At 41.4% G+C, this 15,789-nt stretch overlaps 1 protein-coding gene across 6 annotated transcripts in view; it reads right to left on the reverse strand.

Moving 5' to 3' along the window:
* Positions 1–15,533, reverse strand: part of LOC145346460 (frizzled-6-like) — a 91,899-nt gene extending 76,366 nt beyond the window's left edge. For 2 of the 6 annotated variants that reach the window (XM_080193762.1, XM_080193756.1), the window contains exons 1-2: positions 14,861–14,965; positions 13,748–14,157 (exon numbers count right to left, since the gene is read on the reverse strand). In XM_080193762.1, the coding sequence (XP_080049888.1) occupies positions 13,748–13,936 (189 nt within the window). In that variant the 5' untranslated portion in view covers positions 13,937–14,157; positions 14,861–14,965. The other 4 variants (XM_080193761.1, XM_080193758.1, XM_080193757.1 and 1 more) reach the window with 4 other exon arrangements.
* Between the last annotated feature and the right edge of the window lie 256 nt (positions 15,534–15,789).

Raw genomic sequence — 15,789 nt, forward strand, 5'->3', positions numbered from 1 at the left:
AGCTGCAGGTTTCATCATTCAATCTGATTTGACACGCAAACTCAACTCACTTCTCAAGCTATCAGTGGTCAACCTATGGTATTTTAAATAAGTCTTGCTGAAAACCAATATGCAACACTCAGAAGCCAATGGTGCGCACACAGTCAAAATATACTCATTCTATAATTACTTCAGCAAGATTTGGGTATCAGCAGACCAGGACAAACTCTTCATGATTTTAATGCCCCTGTTCGGATAGATTGAAATACATGGAGGTAAGTACTGGGATAACACCATGAGACTGATACGAGTAAACTCCAAACAATCTACTTCTTAAAGTACATGAATGATGACTTCACCACCAGAACACACAATCTTCCAATAAGTTGATAAACTGAAAATAACATGAATGCTCCACAGATCTTAATATTAACATCACTTCAATCGTGTGATAGAGAAATGTCATGGATGTGCATTCTGCCTGCTGCTTTCGAGATGCTGAATGCTGCGCAGACGATTAGCCTGTCAGGGGGCATAACTTCCTTGAAGGTAACACCTAAAATACTAGGACAGAATCAAACCACAAAGGAAGTTTGCCATAACTATCTTAAAAGACATAGCCAAGCAATATGAACAGGAACAAAATTCAGCCAGAGCTTGATGGTATCTAAGGTAATAAAACGGAAGAAGTCAAAGATTTTTGGAATTGGTTAAGCAGTGCCATTCATAACACAGTATCTGAGATCCTTGGATTTGTTAAAAGACAGCACCAAGATTGGCTCCACAATACTATGTGACATGCACAATACTCATAGATCCTATATGTCAAACAAAAAAGTCACCAAGAAGAAAAGCCAGATAACATCAGGAAAAACTGAAGGATGAACAAAGAGATGAAAAACAAATGGTGGCAGAACAAGACAGCAGAGCTTCAGGAAGCCACTCATAAGCATGAGCAGAAGATTGTCCACGAAGGTCTCCAATCTATGGTTCCAAAGCCAATGATATGACACCAGTCCTCTCAGGAGACAGCAATCAGCTCCTGACGTACAGGCATGAGATTCTCTCATTGTTAAAATGCTTTCCCAATGTCCTGAGCCAAGAATCCACAACATACTTCTACAGTGTTGCATTTGACAAACTTGCTCTTGATCATAAGAACATAAGAACATAAGAAATAGGAGCAGGAGTAGGCCATCTGGCCCTTCGAGCCTGCCCCGCCATTCAATAAGATCATGGCTGATCTGTCGTGGCTCAGTTCCACTTTCCCGCCCTCTCCCCATAACCCTTAATCCCCTCTCTTATCAAAAACCCATCAACCCGCTTCTTAAAAATATTTAGCGAGGCAGCCTCCACCACTTCAACGGGCAGAGAATTCCAGAGATTCACCACCCTCTGAGTGAAGAAGTTCCTCCTCAACTCCGTTCTGAACCGCCCCCCCTTTATCTTGAGGCTGTGCCCCCTAGTCCTACTGTCTTTTTTGAGCGGGAAGAGTCTTTCCACCTCTATCCTATCCATCCCATTCATCATCTTATACGTCTCAATGAGATCTCCCCTCATTCTTCTAAACTCTAACGAGTACAAGCCTAGTTTATTCAGCCTCTCCTCATAGCTCAACCCCCTCAACTCCGGTATCAGCCTAGTAAACCTCCTCTGCACTCCCTCCAAGGCCAAAATATCCTTGCGCAGGTGCGGCGCCCAAAACTGCACACAGTACTCCAGCTGCGGCCTCACCAATGCCCTATACAGCTGCAGCAAGACCTCCCTACTTTTATATTCAATCCCCCTCGCTATGAAGGCCAGCATCCCATTCGCCTTCCTGACCACCTGCTGCACCTGCAGGCTGGGTTTTTGCGACTCATGCACAAGGACCCCGAGGTCCCTCTGCACCGTCGCCTGCTGCAGTTTTTCGCCCCGTAAGTAATAGTCCTTCCTACCATTCTTCCTACCAAAGTGGACCACCTCACACTTGCCAACATTAAATTCCATCTGCCATTTCCTGGCCCATTCGCCCAGCCTATCTAGATCCTTCTGCAGACTCTCCACACCCTCCGCACAATTTGCCTTTCCCCCAATCTTGGTGTCATCAGCAAATTTCGACACCCTACACTCGGTTCCCTCCTCCAGATCATCTATATAAATGGTAAATAGCTGAGGCCCCAGCACCGACCCCTGGGGCACCCCACTAGTCACCAACCGCCAATCCGAATAGCACCCATTGACCCCCACTCTCTGCCTCCTATTTGACAACCAATCCTCTATCCACGCTAACACCCTACCCCCAACTCCATGTCCTCTGACCTTCTGCAGTAACCTCTTGTGAGGTACCTTATCAAACGCCTTCTGAAAATCCAGAAAGACCACATCCACCGGCTCTCCTCTATCCACCGCCCTAGACACATCCTCATAGAACTCCAGTAAATTTGTCAGACACGACTTCCCTTTAATGAAACCGTGTTGTGTCTGCCCTATCAAGCAACATCTCAAGCTGAAGTCACCAAGGTCCCAAAGCAATCACCTGTGGTTAAGTCTCTGCAAGCTAATGGCATTCTACCAGACGCGTTTAAGAATATAGGAACGCAAATGATTAAGAAACTCGCAAACTACTTCTGCTTAATCTTTGCCCCATGATTACAAAGTTATCACAAACAAAAGCAAGTCAATCTGTGACAAACATCGTGCAAGTTCACTTCAAATGAATTACTTACAGCAGGATTGCCAGTTATCTTCTGGATACCCAGAATAGCTTTTGTGCTGATAAGGAATGGTCAACATGATTTTTGTGACATGTAAAATTCAGGAAAAGTCCCATGAACCAAACAAGGACCTCTACATGGTGTTCACTGACCCAAGACCTTCAAAACAGTAAATTGTGGAGGCCTGTGGAAGGTACTGTACAAAATGGCTAACGTGAAAAGATGATCAGAGCCATCCTGATTTCAAGATGGTATGATGGCCTGTCACCAATGGGACCAAGCAAGAGTCAACTTGCTATGATGTTGGTTCCAGTTCCATTTGCCATCTACTTTTCACCCACACTCTCGTTTGCACTGAAAGAAACTCAAAATAGCAAATGCACATTCAGTTCAGGACAGATAGTAGGCTCTTCAACCTGCAGAAGCTCAAGTCTCACATAAAGACCACAGAACAGTTACTAACTAAATCCTACTTTAAAGGTGACTGTGCTCTCATAGCACACATGCCAGACGTCATCTAGCTGCTTGTTGACCACTTGCCCAAACCAGAGAATGCTGTGGCCTACAATAAGCATGAAAGAATCAGATATTGCACCAACTCACTCCTGGCCACAAACTCCAATACCCCATAGTGACAATCAACTATTCAGATTTCCAACTATCTTGGAACTATCCTCTCCACTAGGAAATTGTCCACTGTCTGGTAAAGCATTTGGCAAGCTTTGGAAAGAGCCTGGCCTTTGTCTCAAACCAGGCTACCGAACAGCAATGAAGTAGATTATTCCTTTTAAAGTAAAAATTACCAAAAAAGTCAACATAGTAGGAAGTTGATTGCAATTGTCTGTCAATTTTTTTTCTAACAACAGTGTAGTGATTAGTATTCTTTAGTTTGGCCATCATCACTTGGGAGGAGAAATGGTTTGAACACCCACGCATCATTCTCACAGCAATGATTTTTTGTGACAGAATGACACTTCAAAATGAACTGCATAATTGCATTGATCAGCTTTCCCACTTATTAAGGAAGGCACTGTCTTTTTAAACATTAAATATAATTGACCAGATGACTCACGCTGAAGAGTATAATCACGGTCATCATGAATATTAAAAAGAGCAGGGTGTGCAACCTGCATAATTTCCAGAATCTCCCTCTCTTATTCCTGCCCAGAAGTGATTTTCCTTATCCGTGAGGAGGGGAAGTAACCTGTTCTTGCTAATTGCCATTAACTTGTGTTTCAGAGATATGAATAAACAGTCCTAGATGACTTAACAGATGGTTTCTATTCCCTCTTAGTGGGGAAGCAACTGGACTCCCTTCACTCTAACATGTTTACAAACAAATATTTAAGCTTTAAAAACAGTTCAACTTGACTACGTTCTTCCCTTCAAAATCATAAAGCAGATGCTGCCGAACAGTCTCAAACAGCTTAAGGTTTAGCCAATTTAACTGCCTGTTTAATTTTAATAAGATTGATGAACAGGCCAGACAATTGCATTGGTAGCAGGTGCTCATCCACATATCTCAAATGCAATTTTCAGCTGGACATTTGAGCCAGTGAATGTATTGCTTATGAAGGGGTCACATGGATTCAATGTTATAATTGCGGTCAGCTGGTTTTATGATTCAATGGAAGGATGATCCCAGGTTTTCAGATGCCTCCCTGCAGCTGTTACTGGCAGCGATGAGGGGCAGAAGGGAAGCAGCAAGATGTCGACGGCTTGACCAGCAAAGCTTGGCTGGAGGTGGCAGGGAAAACTGTTGACCAATGTATCTATACCAAGGCAGCACTGGACTTGCCTGTCTGCCTTTGCTTCTCCCTCACCTTGGCACACCTGCTCAGAGGGAGAATCTATACAGCCTGCCTTTTGAATGACAATGTTGTGCAGCGTAAGAACTATGGGAAAACACAACATTACTAATTCATAAAGGCTACTTTAAAGAGTGATTGACAATAATCTTCTTCAATTTCATCATTGGACTGCAGGATTAATAAATAATAGCAGCACCCAGAGCTCTGGGGACAGTCTGGCATGTAATTTTTAAAGGTTTATGACTTCCTTGCTTTTGCCCTCTATGCCATTTTATATAAAGTGAGGGTACCCAATGCTTTTGACTACATTATTAACTTGCCATGCCAATCTTCAAAGATTTGTATATTCACCTCCACAGGCCTCTTACGCAACCCCATTAAAATTTGGCCTTTTTAATTTATACACATGTAATTTTTTTTTAAACATTACTGAACTCTCAACATGAAGGTTATATAATATCTGATCAAAAGCTATGCTTCATTGGACTATTGTAGGAGGCAGAGGACCAAGAGTCAAAGAAAGAGTATATCTATTTTATTGAATTATGCAGCAGAAGACACTTTAATGATTCACAACTGTTTTGTGATACTGTCATTCAGTTCAAACACCAGTTTCCACTCATCCTTTCTGGATCCTCTTCCCGTCAAGCCAAACCCCAACTGGGAAAAACAGGCAATGAGCATCACCTACTTTCAGTTTACTCTGAAGCACAATGTGGCTTACTCTGGGATCTGAATTTCTAACACTGTCAGGTGTAGGATAGAAAATAAAAGTGGCAAGCACCCCCCATGGTGATGAAACTGATGCTGCTTCATTGATGTAATATTAAAAAGGCTATAAGTAAAAAAAAAATGTAGAATGAGACCAAGATAATCTTGATTTGAAAAAAAGTGCTGGAAAGTCTCAGCAGATCTGACAGCATCTGCAGAGAGAGAATAGAGCCAACGTTTTGAGTCAGGTCAGAGCCCTAGGCAGCTCTGATGAAGATCAAAAGTTTGGCTCAATTCTCTCTCCACAGACACTGTCAGACATACCAAGATTTTCCAGCATTTCCTGTTTTTGTTTCAGATTCCAGCGTCTGCAGTATTTGGCTTTAATCTTGATTCAAGTTGGGAACCAAAGTTAAACAAAATTTACTCAGATTTAAACGATGTCAGTTTTCACTACCTCACCCTTTCAAATATCAGTTCAAGGGAAATTAATGAAGTGCCAATATTTTAATTTACGATTTAGGAATCATTTGAAATGACAGATGTGTCTTCAGAATTTAAGGGAAAAGACATTTTACACACTGAAATGAAAAACATCTGAAAGATTGCTTTACATAGGATTATAGCTGTTTCATTGTATTTTTAGTTTCGAAAGATTCTCTTCATTCCACTAGCAGCATATAAAACCAATAGTAATTTGCGTTGTCAGGTCACTTTGTGGGAAGGCATCACCTTTCACTACCATTTAAAATGTACCTCTGACAATATAATTAAAACCGAGATTCAATTCACTGTTAAAAATTCAGGAAATGGTTTTACGTGCAAGCAGAGTCCTTCAACAGAAAACATCTTTCAACAGCGTGACCTGCAATGTAGTCCTATCTTTCCACTTACGGGTTTTTAGTGACCTTACAAATGTGAGAATTAATCTTCATATTGCATACTTCCTCATCTGTATCCTTCACGTCAGCCTCCACCCCAGAGTTATTCCATCAATGATTTCAAAGCACTAATTCATACATGACTGGTACCTCAGGGATGCAGTGATTGTAGGGAAAGGTTCTCAAGGGGAAAGATTTGAAAGCGCTAAAGCTGTCACTTGGAACAGTTGAGATTTTGCCTATACTCAGTAGATTTGCTATCAGATTAAACCAGACAAAAAGGATACTGGTTCTCTGTCAAGTCATGGCAGATAATGCTGTGAAATGCATACAGGAAGCACATCCATCAAGCAGGGCATCAATATCTTACTCATGCCTCCTAGAGAAGACGTTATTTCATCTTGTTGCAAAGCTGATGATTTGTATCCTTTGCACAAGGGAATCACAACGAATAATTCCAAAACATCAAACTAAATTTAAAAAGCCAAAGTGGAGTTTCATTTCACACATTAGTCTTTATGGAAAAGATGTACCACACATGGCCCCTTCCCACCGATCCACTCCCCTCTTTCCTTCCCCAACATTAACTTCTGTAAAAATTAAGTTTGGCATTAATTCAGATAGGTGAGGCTCCTGCAAAGCAATAAGAAAACAAAGTTACTTCCTGATTTTTTTAGCATTTTTATTTTGAGAAAGGCACACCTAGCAAAGTACATGAAATATTAATATGCTGATCTAACAAAAGATCCTACTTAGAAGCTGTTCCAAGTGCTCACTTACAATAAATAGACCATTTCTTTTAATGCAGATGTTCATAACATTAAAATTGAGTTTCACTAAAACTCAAGTAGATGGTCTTTGCAGGGCAAAACCAGTAATCAGTGGACACAAAGAGGGGGGTAAAATAGAGACTGCATCAAATAATAATTCTCAATAAATCTGCTGCCCTACAACCACATGGATCTCAACTGCATTACATACTGAGGGTGCTAAGTTGACAAGAACAACCACCTACCAACTCCGATGGCCCATAAACCCAATATTGTCAGGTTCTTAGGTTCTTCTTCATCATCAGGATTATGTCTAGTATAATCCAAATGCCCACTGCACCAGACCAGGAGTCAAGAGTGAAAACAAAAACAGTTAAATCAAAGACAGTACGAACAGTGAACTAGTAACCATCAGCTCCAAGTTCGCTGCACCAATTCTACACCTTACTAATACATTTCAACATCCCATGGGTGAACATATGTTCTTTTTTGTGTAATAGGATAAGTCAACAAGCTGTAAGGTACAATCAAGATGAATGCATAGTGATAGATATGGGAACAGACTCCCAGAAAAGCAGAGTCTGGCTAACAGATGGAATTAAGTTTTCAAAACACAAGATACCTACCCAGCAAAAATTAGATTACTAAAGGTTTTTGGGATGCCAAATAACTATCAGGATAGCAATTTTGGAAATAGGTGAAGTATTCTATGAAAGCGCAATGCCGCAATGACCAAAGGGTTGCACAAGTCTGACTGTATTAGCAAATTATCAATTGATGATAAAGTTGCAGTGACCAGACAAGGCAAGATTGCAGTTACAACATTATCTTACTTCTCCCATTTCTACACATTGGATGTTAAAATCACTGCAAGTTTGCACTATAGCAGACAACAGGCTCAACAATCTTGCTGAAATCTGTCACATTAGACAGTGTTTTGGCAACCATATTTTCTTTGCTATGGTGATGCTTGCACCTCGTTTTCACAAACCAGTTTTCTATTCATTAAATGGATAATAAGGATCCTCAATTTTGTGCGATTCGATAGTTGGATACAAATGAAAGGATTGTGATTAATGTTGAGAACAGTCCAAGTCCTATTTGTTTCAACATGTTTTGTTCACTTTTTATTCAATACTCATTGAAGAAGCCAAGATAAGAGTTTGTTCTACCCAATGCAGTTTTTATCATTCCAAATTGCACATGTATGTGTGGGTGCATGGCACAAATATCTGTAAATCTATCCTACTGAGCGTAATAGAAGGCAGTCAATGATCTACCACAATATTGATATGCATTTTTTTTTATAAAACACATACATGAAGGAACAGTCCATAATATTGTTCACAGGTGGTTGCCTAGACCAGAGTCAGAGCATTTGGGCTAAGCTACAGGAAACAACTTGAGTGTTTTTAATAACATGGGCTGAAACAGCCAGCTGGAAGTCTGGCACTTGCTGGTTACAGAGGTCAGACAAGTCCAGAGAGTTGAAACTTTTTTTGCTACCGGGAAGACAGGGCAGTTCTGATTCCCCTAACAAAAGCTGAGCCTTCCACAACTGTGTTGCATTATCTTCAGCTTCAGTGTCCAAAGACATCTCTCATCCGGACAAGTAAAATTATAGTTTTCTTCTGAAAGTTTTGATGATTAGTGCATAAAATAAACATTTGAAGGTAAAATCATTTGTAATATTGAAAAAGTTTTCTAAGGAAGATTAATCTCAGCAGAGATTAATAAAGACACAAGACAGTGGCTCTTTAAAGAAAAATCAGGTGGACAAGTACACAACTGAAAAAAAAGAAACAATTTTGCACAAGTCTTGACCCAATATCCCTGCAGCAGGCATAGGCTTAATAATGTTTTACACAAACAACAGTTTTAAACTCGGAATGTTATTTGAAACTGAATAACGAACCTTTCTTCTCTATTGTTTGCATTCTCTGGCAAGCGCGAAAGGAATTCAGCTGCTCTATTTACAATTATAGGTATGTAAATACTTTCAACAAAAAAAAACAAACTGTGAACTCTTCTATAAAATGCACATTTAATATTCTTTGTCTCATTGGAGAACAACCTCAACTTCTCTAATCTCTCTACATAACTGAAGCCCAGCATCCAGATATCATTCCAATTAATCCCCTCTGCACCCTCTCACATCTGGACATCCCTCCTAAAATGTGTTGCTCCAACTGGAGCTAACCAGTGATTGATCAAAATTCAGCTTTACTGTCTTGGTTTTGTACTCTTTGCCAAAGATTCTGTATGCTTTTTCTAACAGCTGTCTCAACTTGTTTGGCTACTTTCAATGATCTGTGTACACACACCATTAAGTCTCTCTGTTACTGCAGCACATTTAAAATGTAAAGTCTAGAGGGCCTTGCCATATTTTTCTCATCAAAATGCATTTCTGCACTAAGTTGCACCTACCATGTTTATGTCTGCTTCATCAGTCCATGATATCCTGAAGTCTGCAACTGTCTTCCTCATTGTTTATTACCTTTCCTGAGTTTCTGTCATCTGCAAACCTTTTAAGTTATGCCTTGTATACCAAGCCCAGCTCAATATATCAAAAAGAGGAATGGTCCGAATGTCGACTCATAGCAACATCCATGTATATATATTGCTCCAAAGTGCCAAATTGTTCACAACTATTTTAAGTTTCTTAACTAATTTACACCCATGCTGTCACTGCTCATTTAATCTCATGAAACTTTGCAAGTCTATGTTGCGGGTACTTCATCAAAAATACTCCCATTCCTTATTTCCTTAACGATAAATAACATTATTTTAGAAACTCTTACTTAACTGATAACAGACGATAACAATACAAGCGTCATCCAGAGACCTCGAGCAGGTATCTTGATGGCGAGTATCTGGAGCCAGCAGCAAGGTGCCGATATTTTGAGTGAAATGGAATAGAAAGCTATAAATCCGTTAAAAGAGGGGATCATCATACCCAGAAATTTGAATAGTGAACACACCATGCATGACAGAACTTCAAATGTAAGTTTCTGTTCCACATTTAATACCAAGCCATAATGCTTGTAACTGAACTGCAATGAAAGCTGGTGTTCCAATCCATAACTATCATTTTAAAACCATCAGCTATTGTACTTTGTAGCCTTAAAAGGGCACTAGTTGGTTAAACGTCAGAATAACACCAAGTATTTTTCAAGAATAATTATTAAACATAAAACACACTGTTACAGTATTGCTATTATTAGAGTTTACTACACAAAAAAATTCATTTGGTCCAACTAGTCTGTGCTGATGTTTATGGTCCCAGGAGGATCACAAGTACATTTATGTTATCCAAATATGTGAAGATCAAGTTGATTGGTCATGTTAGATTACCTCTTAGTATCCCAAAGTGTGTAGGTTAGGGGAATTAGTGAGGTAAATATATGGGGTTACAGGCTTAGCGTCCAGCTAAGATGCTCCATCAATGCATACTCAACGGGCCAAATGACCTGCTTTTACACTGCAGGAATTCTATGATTCTATCCACAAAGAATCCTTCAAGAGTCTGGCATTCCCGTCAATTCACGGGAGACCCTGGCTTGTGACAGACCAAAATGGAAAAGGCTCATTCAGCAAGGCACTGAATGTGTCAAAAGACTTTGTCCGAATGGGTACAGATGAGGTCAAGGTATTGGAAAGAGTACATAAACATCTAAGCAACCCATCTACCCAACCCTTCAAGCATCATCTTCCCCACATGTGGCAGAGTCTAATTAACATCAACCAACTCAGAACCCATTGAACTGGAGTAGAAGCAAAGAACAAAGAACAGTACAGCACAGGAACGGCCCTTCGGCCCACCAAGTTTATGCTGACACAGATGCCTCTCTAACCTAATATTTTCTTGCCTCTACATGATCCATATCCCTCTATTCCCTGCCAATTCACTATCTATCCAGATGCCTCTTGAATGTTGTTATTCAATCTGTTTCCACCACCTCCCATGGCAGCACGTTCCAGGCATTCACCACCATCTGCATGATAAACTTGCCCCTTACTCTGTTTTAAACTTTCTCCCTCTCACTTTCAAATTATGGCCGAGAAATCGACCCTGGGAAAAAGAGCGACTATCCACTCCATCCAAGCCTGACATAATCTTGTAAACCTCTATCAGGTTCCCCCTCATCTTCCAAATGAAAAGATCCAAGTTTGTTCAACCTTTCTTCATAGTCCATATCCTCCAAACCAGGCAACATCGGAATAAATCTTTTCTACACACTTTCCAATGCATCAACCTCCCTCTGGTACTGTGACAACCAGAATTGCACACAATACTCCAAATGCAGCCTAACCTACCTTCAACAGCTCCAACATGATTTTCTAATCCCTTTACTCAATGCCCCGACCGATGAAGGCCAGCAAGCCTTCCTGACCACTTTGTCCCCCTGAATTGCCACCTTCAGGGAACTGTGGATTTGCACGCCTAGATCCCTCTGCATGCTAATATTTCTAAAGACGCTACCATTTACTATATACTTTCCTTCTGCAGCAAATCTTGCAAATCACAGCACCTCACATTTGTCCGGTTTAAATTCCATCTGCCATCATCTGGCCCAGGTCTCCAGATGATTTATTTCCTGCTAAATCCTCCGATAATCCTCCTCACTATCCATTATTCCCTCAAATTTTGTATCATTTGCAAATGTACTAATCAGACTACCTACATTTTCCTTCAAATCATTTATATATTACAAACAGCAGAGGCCCCAGCACCGATCCTTGTGGAACACCGCTTGTCACAGGTCTCCAGTTCAGAAAGTACCCTTCCACTGCTACTCTCTACGTTTTATGCCTAAGATAGTTTTGTATCCATTTTGCCAGCTCACCTTGGATTCCATATGATTTCACCTTCTGTATCTGCCTGCCACAAGGAACCATATTGAAGGCTTTACTAAAGTCCATGTATACAATATCCACTGACCTGCCCTGGTCAATTTTCTTGTCACTTCCTCAAAGAACTCAAGTTTGAGAGACACAACCTCCCCTTCACAAAACCATGCTGCCTATCGCTAATAAGCCTATTCTCTTCCAGATGCCAGTATATCGTGTCCCTAAGAATCTTCTCCAATAATTTCCCCACCACTAATCTAAGGCTCACAGGCCTGCAATTTCCTGGATTGTCTTTTCAGTCCTTCTTAAACAGAGGAACAACTTTAGTTACTCTCCAATTCTCTGGCACCTTGCCCATGGCTAAAGATGATACAAATATTTTGGCCAAGTCCTCAGTAATTTATTCCCTCACCACTTTCTTTCTTCTGAGATAGACCCTATCCGGCCCTGGAGACTTGTCCAACTTAATGTTTTTTCAAGACCTCCAACACCTCCTCCCTTTTTATCTCAACAAGCTCGAGACTCTGTCAACATCCTCCTTTCTACACTCACCAGTCACCACATCCTTCTGCTTTGTGAATACTTACGCAAAGTACCTCACCCAGTTCCACACAAATTCCTGCCACTGTTCTTGAGTGGATCTATCCTTTCCTTAGCTGCCCTCTTTCTCCTTTACAGGCATAAAAGGCCTTGGGTATCTTCTTAATCCTGCCAAGGACATTTCATGGCCCCTTTTTGCCCTCCTATGTTTAAGCTCTTTCCTGCTATCTTTGTATTCCTCAAGAGTCTTATCTATTTTCAATTTCCTGAAATTTATGTATACCTCTTTCTTGTTTTTCACTAAGCTCAATCTCTCGTCACCCAGGGTTCCAAAATCTTGCCGTCTTTATTCTTCATTTTCACAGGGGCATACTTGTCCTGAATTGTTAACAACTCACTTTTTCAGTCACCCTCAATCAGCAAAACTACCCAAGAGAGGAGGGTCCACAAAAGTCTCCTTCCACATCACCTCATCTAAACCTGCTAGCATATTCTGATATTGCTTTCTTCTTAACGTATTTACTTTGCTTCCCCTTAAATTTGCCCTTGCTATCTACCACCATTACTTACATTACATTGCCACCATTTGACAATCTATTCTCTGGGTAAAGAAATTTCACGTAGATTGCTTAATAGATTTATTAGCGACTATATTTGATAAGTGTCACACATTCCTTGTGTGGTATAGAACACTCTTGTGGCACATTAAAGGTCAATTTATTCCACTTCTCACATTTAAAAGCAAAATTCTTCTGCCCAATTACCAGACATCAGCTGCAGCACAAATGCAAAACAAGTTACATTTACAAAGCATCTTTAATGCAATGAAACGTCCTAAGATGTTTCACAGGAGCATAATATAACATTGATCCACATCAGCAGCTATTTGGCTAGATGACCAAAGGGTGGCCAAAGAGGTAGGCTTTAAGGAGTGTCTTAAAGAGGAAAGTGGAATAAAGACGTGGAGAAGTGTAGGGAAGGAATTCCAGTGCTTGGGTGTCTAAAGGTATGGCCAAAGATAGAGATTAAAAATCAAGGATGCTCAAGAGGCCAGAATTAGAGAAGCACAGATATCTGAGGTTTGTGGGGCTGAAGAAGGGGGACATTAGGTGGGGCAAGAGTATGGAGTGATTTGAAAACAAGGACGAGAATATTAAAACTAAGACACTCTTTGACTGGGAGCCAATATAAATCACTGGGCATAGCGAATGGGATTAGGTGTGAGTGATGACATGAGTGGCAAACATTTCAAAAAAATTGGGGGCCCAAAAGGCTTGATGTTTCTAATCTAGTGCATGGACCTCAGATTTACAGTAAAAGATACAACCTACTAGCTGCAAGTATATACATGGATTGTATGTAAAGGTGAAACAATAATCTGCGTCAATACAAATAAGAACAGGACCTTTAATAATGAGCTCCATGCATCCCTATGTTTTTTCCCTACTGCTGCATCTTTTGTTCCAATTTGTACTTGTAAACTACAAATAAACATTAATAAAACATACCTCCAGTGCAGCTGCAGCAATGTCCTGGTCATAGTGTGCCATTTTATTGGGGAAAAATGTCATGTTGTATGGCAGACCTTCACACCGATGGACAGTTATAGGTTCACAGGTGAAAAGACTGTGACCCTGGGTCAAATGTACCACCAGCAAAACTAACCAACAAACAAAGATATGCATTGAATCTTTCATTGTGGGACTGTAATCGAAAAACTGATGTTACAGAACTATTGAGAATCTGATCCAACTCCAAGTATCAAGAACAGCAGCAGTCATTATCCACTCTTGGTGGTGGATTGCATTTTTTATTCTGCTGGTCGGTTGCATTCAGAGGACTTATTAATGCAATGTTTCGCATCAGAGCAGTGCTTTTGATGTAATGAAGTTCCAAAAGTTCAAATTTAAACGGAATCCTGGAAACAAAACATTTGAAGTTAGGGTACTGAAAAACATTTCAATTCTGTGTTTCAATAGTACAGTTGATCATTTACTAATTAACACATATCACTTCTAAATAAAGTGTGAAGAAAATGAACTACAACGATGTGGAATGTATACAGAATAGGATTTCAAACTAAACCAGGAAAGTAATTTCAGAATTAATAACTTGAAGTTAATTAAATATATATTTAAACACTGCAAATAATTTTATTTACTCAAAGGCTCTAAATACATGAAAGGAGGCACTGGCGTCAGCTTCAAGTAGAGCCAAACTTTTCATTTATTTTCTGTCCTCCATTTACGACAAAGAGGAAGCGGCAGGGTACTGTAACGCCGAAGGATTCCTGAACTTTTTAGATAGAATAAACAGAGGGAAGGGGAAGACTGTATCACCCCCGCCCTCCTTTCCCTCCACAACATTGTTAAGAAAGTTGTGAGAAGGGGCGAGCCTAACCACCATGTCCTCCGTTGTGAACACCATGAGGCTCCACTTTTACAGCCGAGCCCTGTGATCCCCAGAAGCAGCTCTGCTGTGGCCGCCGAGCGACTCGAAGGCTTTCCAGCGCCCGCGCTCTCCTCAACTTCGAGCCGCCACGGTCTTCCCGAGGCAAAGGCCCACTTGTTTATCCAAACACCCAGGGCTCTTTCTCTCTCTCTCTCCCACATTAACCTCACCTTCGCTCAGCAACGCCACCAACAGCTCCTAAACCACCCCCGGCCGGAAGAAGTAGTGAAGCTCCGGCCGCAACCAGCGCCCAGGACGAGGTGAGGTGCTCACCTGGGGCCGCTCACCTGTGGCTGTTGTCGCTCGCGGACCTGTTGCTTCCTGCCCTGCCCTGGGCGGCAGCCGCCCGCTCCTCACCCTCTGATTGGGAATGGAACACGGCCCGGATCACTAGCTCCGTCCCCCTCTCCGGCTCCTGCAGGAAGAATCAGAACAAACCTGCAGGGCTGCACTCCATCCAGCACTGGCACAGTGTGAACCATCAGGAGTGTTACTCTATACTGCATTGTAGACTCTGCAAAAGCCGTAGGGTGGGGGTGAGGGGGGCGGATCCTCACCTAAACCCATGAGCTGCTTTCTTCGTCCCCCGGGACAGGACAAAGCAAAAACTTTGTGGATATTCACCATAATGCAGTCACAGAATCCATATAGAGGACATTCGGTCCCTCAACCCTGCACCTACAACAATCCCATTCAGGCCCTATTCCCCACAATCCTACACACGTATTTACCTTTCTAGTCCCCCTGAGGCTTAAGGGGCAATTTAGCAAGGCCAATTCACCTGACCTGCACGTCTTTGGGGTGTGAGAGGAAACCAGAGCACCTGGAGGAAATTCACGCAGACACGGGGAGAATGTGCAGACTCCGCGCAGACAGTCACCCAAGATGGGAATTGAAGCTGGGTCCCTGGCGCTGTGAAACAGCAGTGCTAACCACTGTGCTGCACCCGTAATCATGGTTAGATGCAGTGTACCAGATCATAGATCACTTCGCAATCTTAGCTAACAACGCTGCATTGTTTTCCACCCTCAGGAACGTATTCAAGTCTTTCCTTAAAAGGACTAAGCTGTACAAATGCCAGCATGGTATCAGCACTCTG

The sequence above is a fragment of the Carcharhinus amblyrhynchos genome, chromosome 8, assembly GCF_965287045.1.
Source record: "Carcharhinus amblyrhynchos chromosome 8, sCarAmb.v2.hapA, whole genome shotgun sequence".
In the NCBI taxonomy this organism is placed as follows: domain Eukaryota; kingdom Metazoa; phylum Chordata; class Chondrichthyes; order Carcharhiniformes; family Carcharhinidae; genus Carcharhinus; species Carcharhinus amblyrhynchos.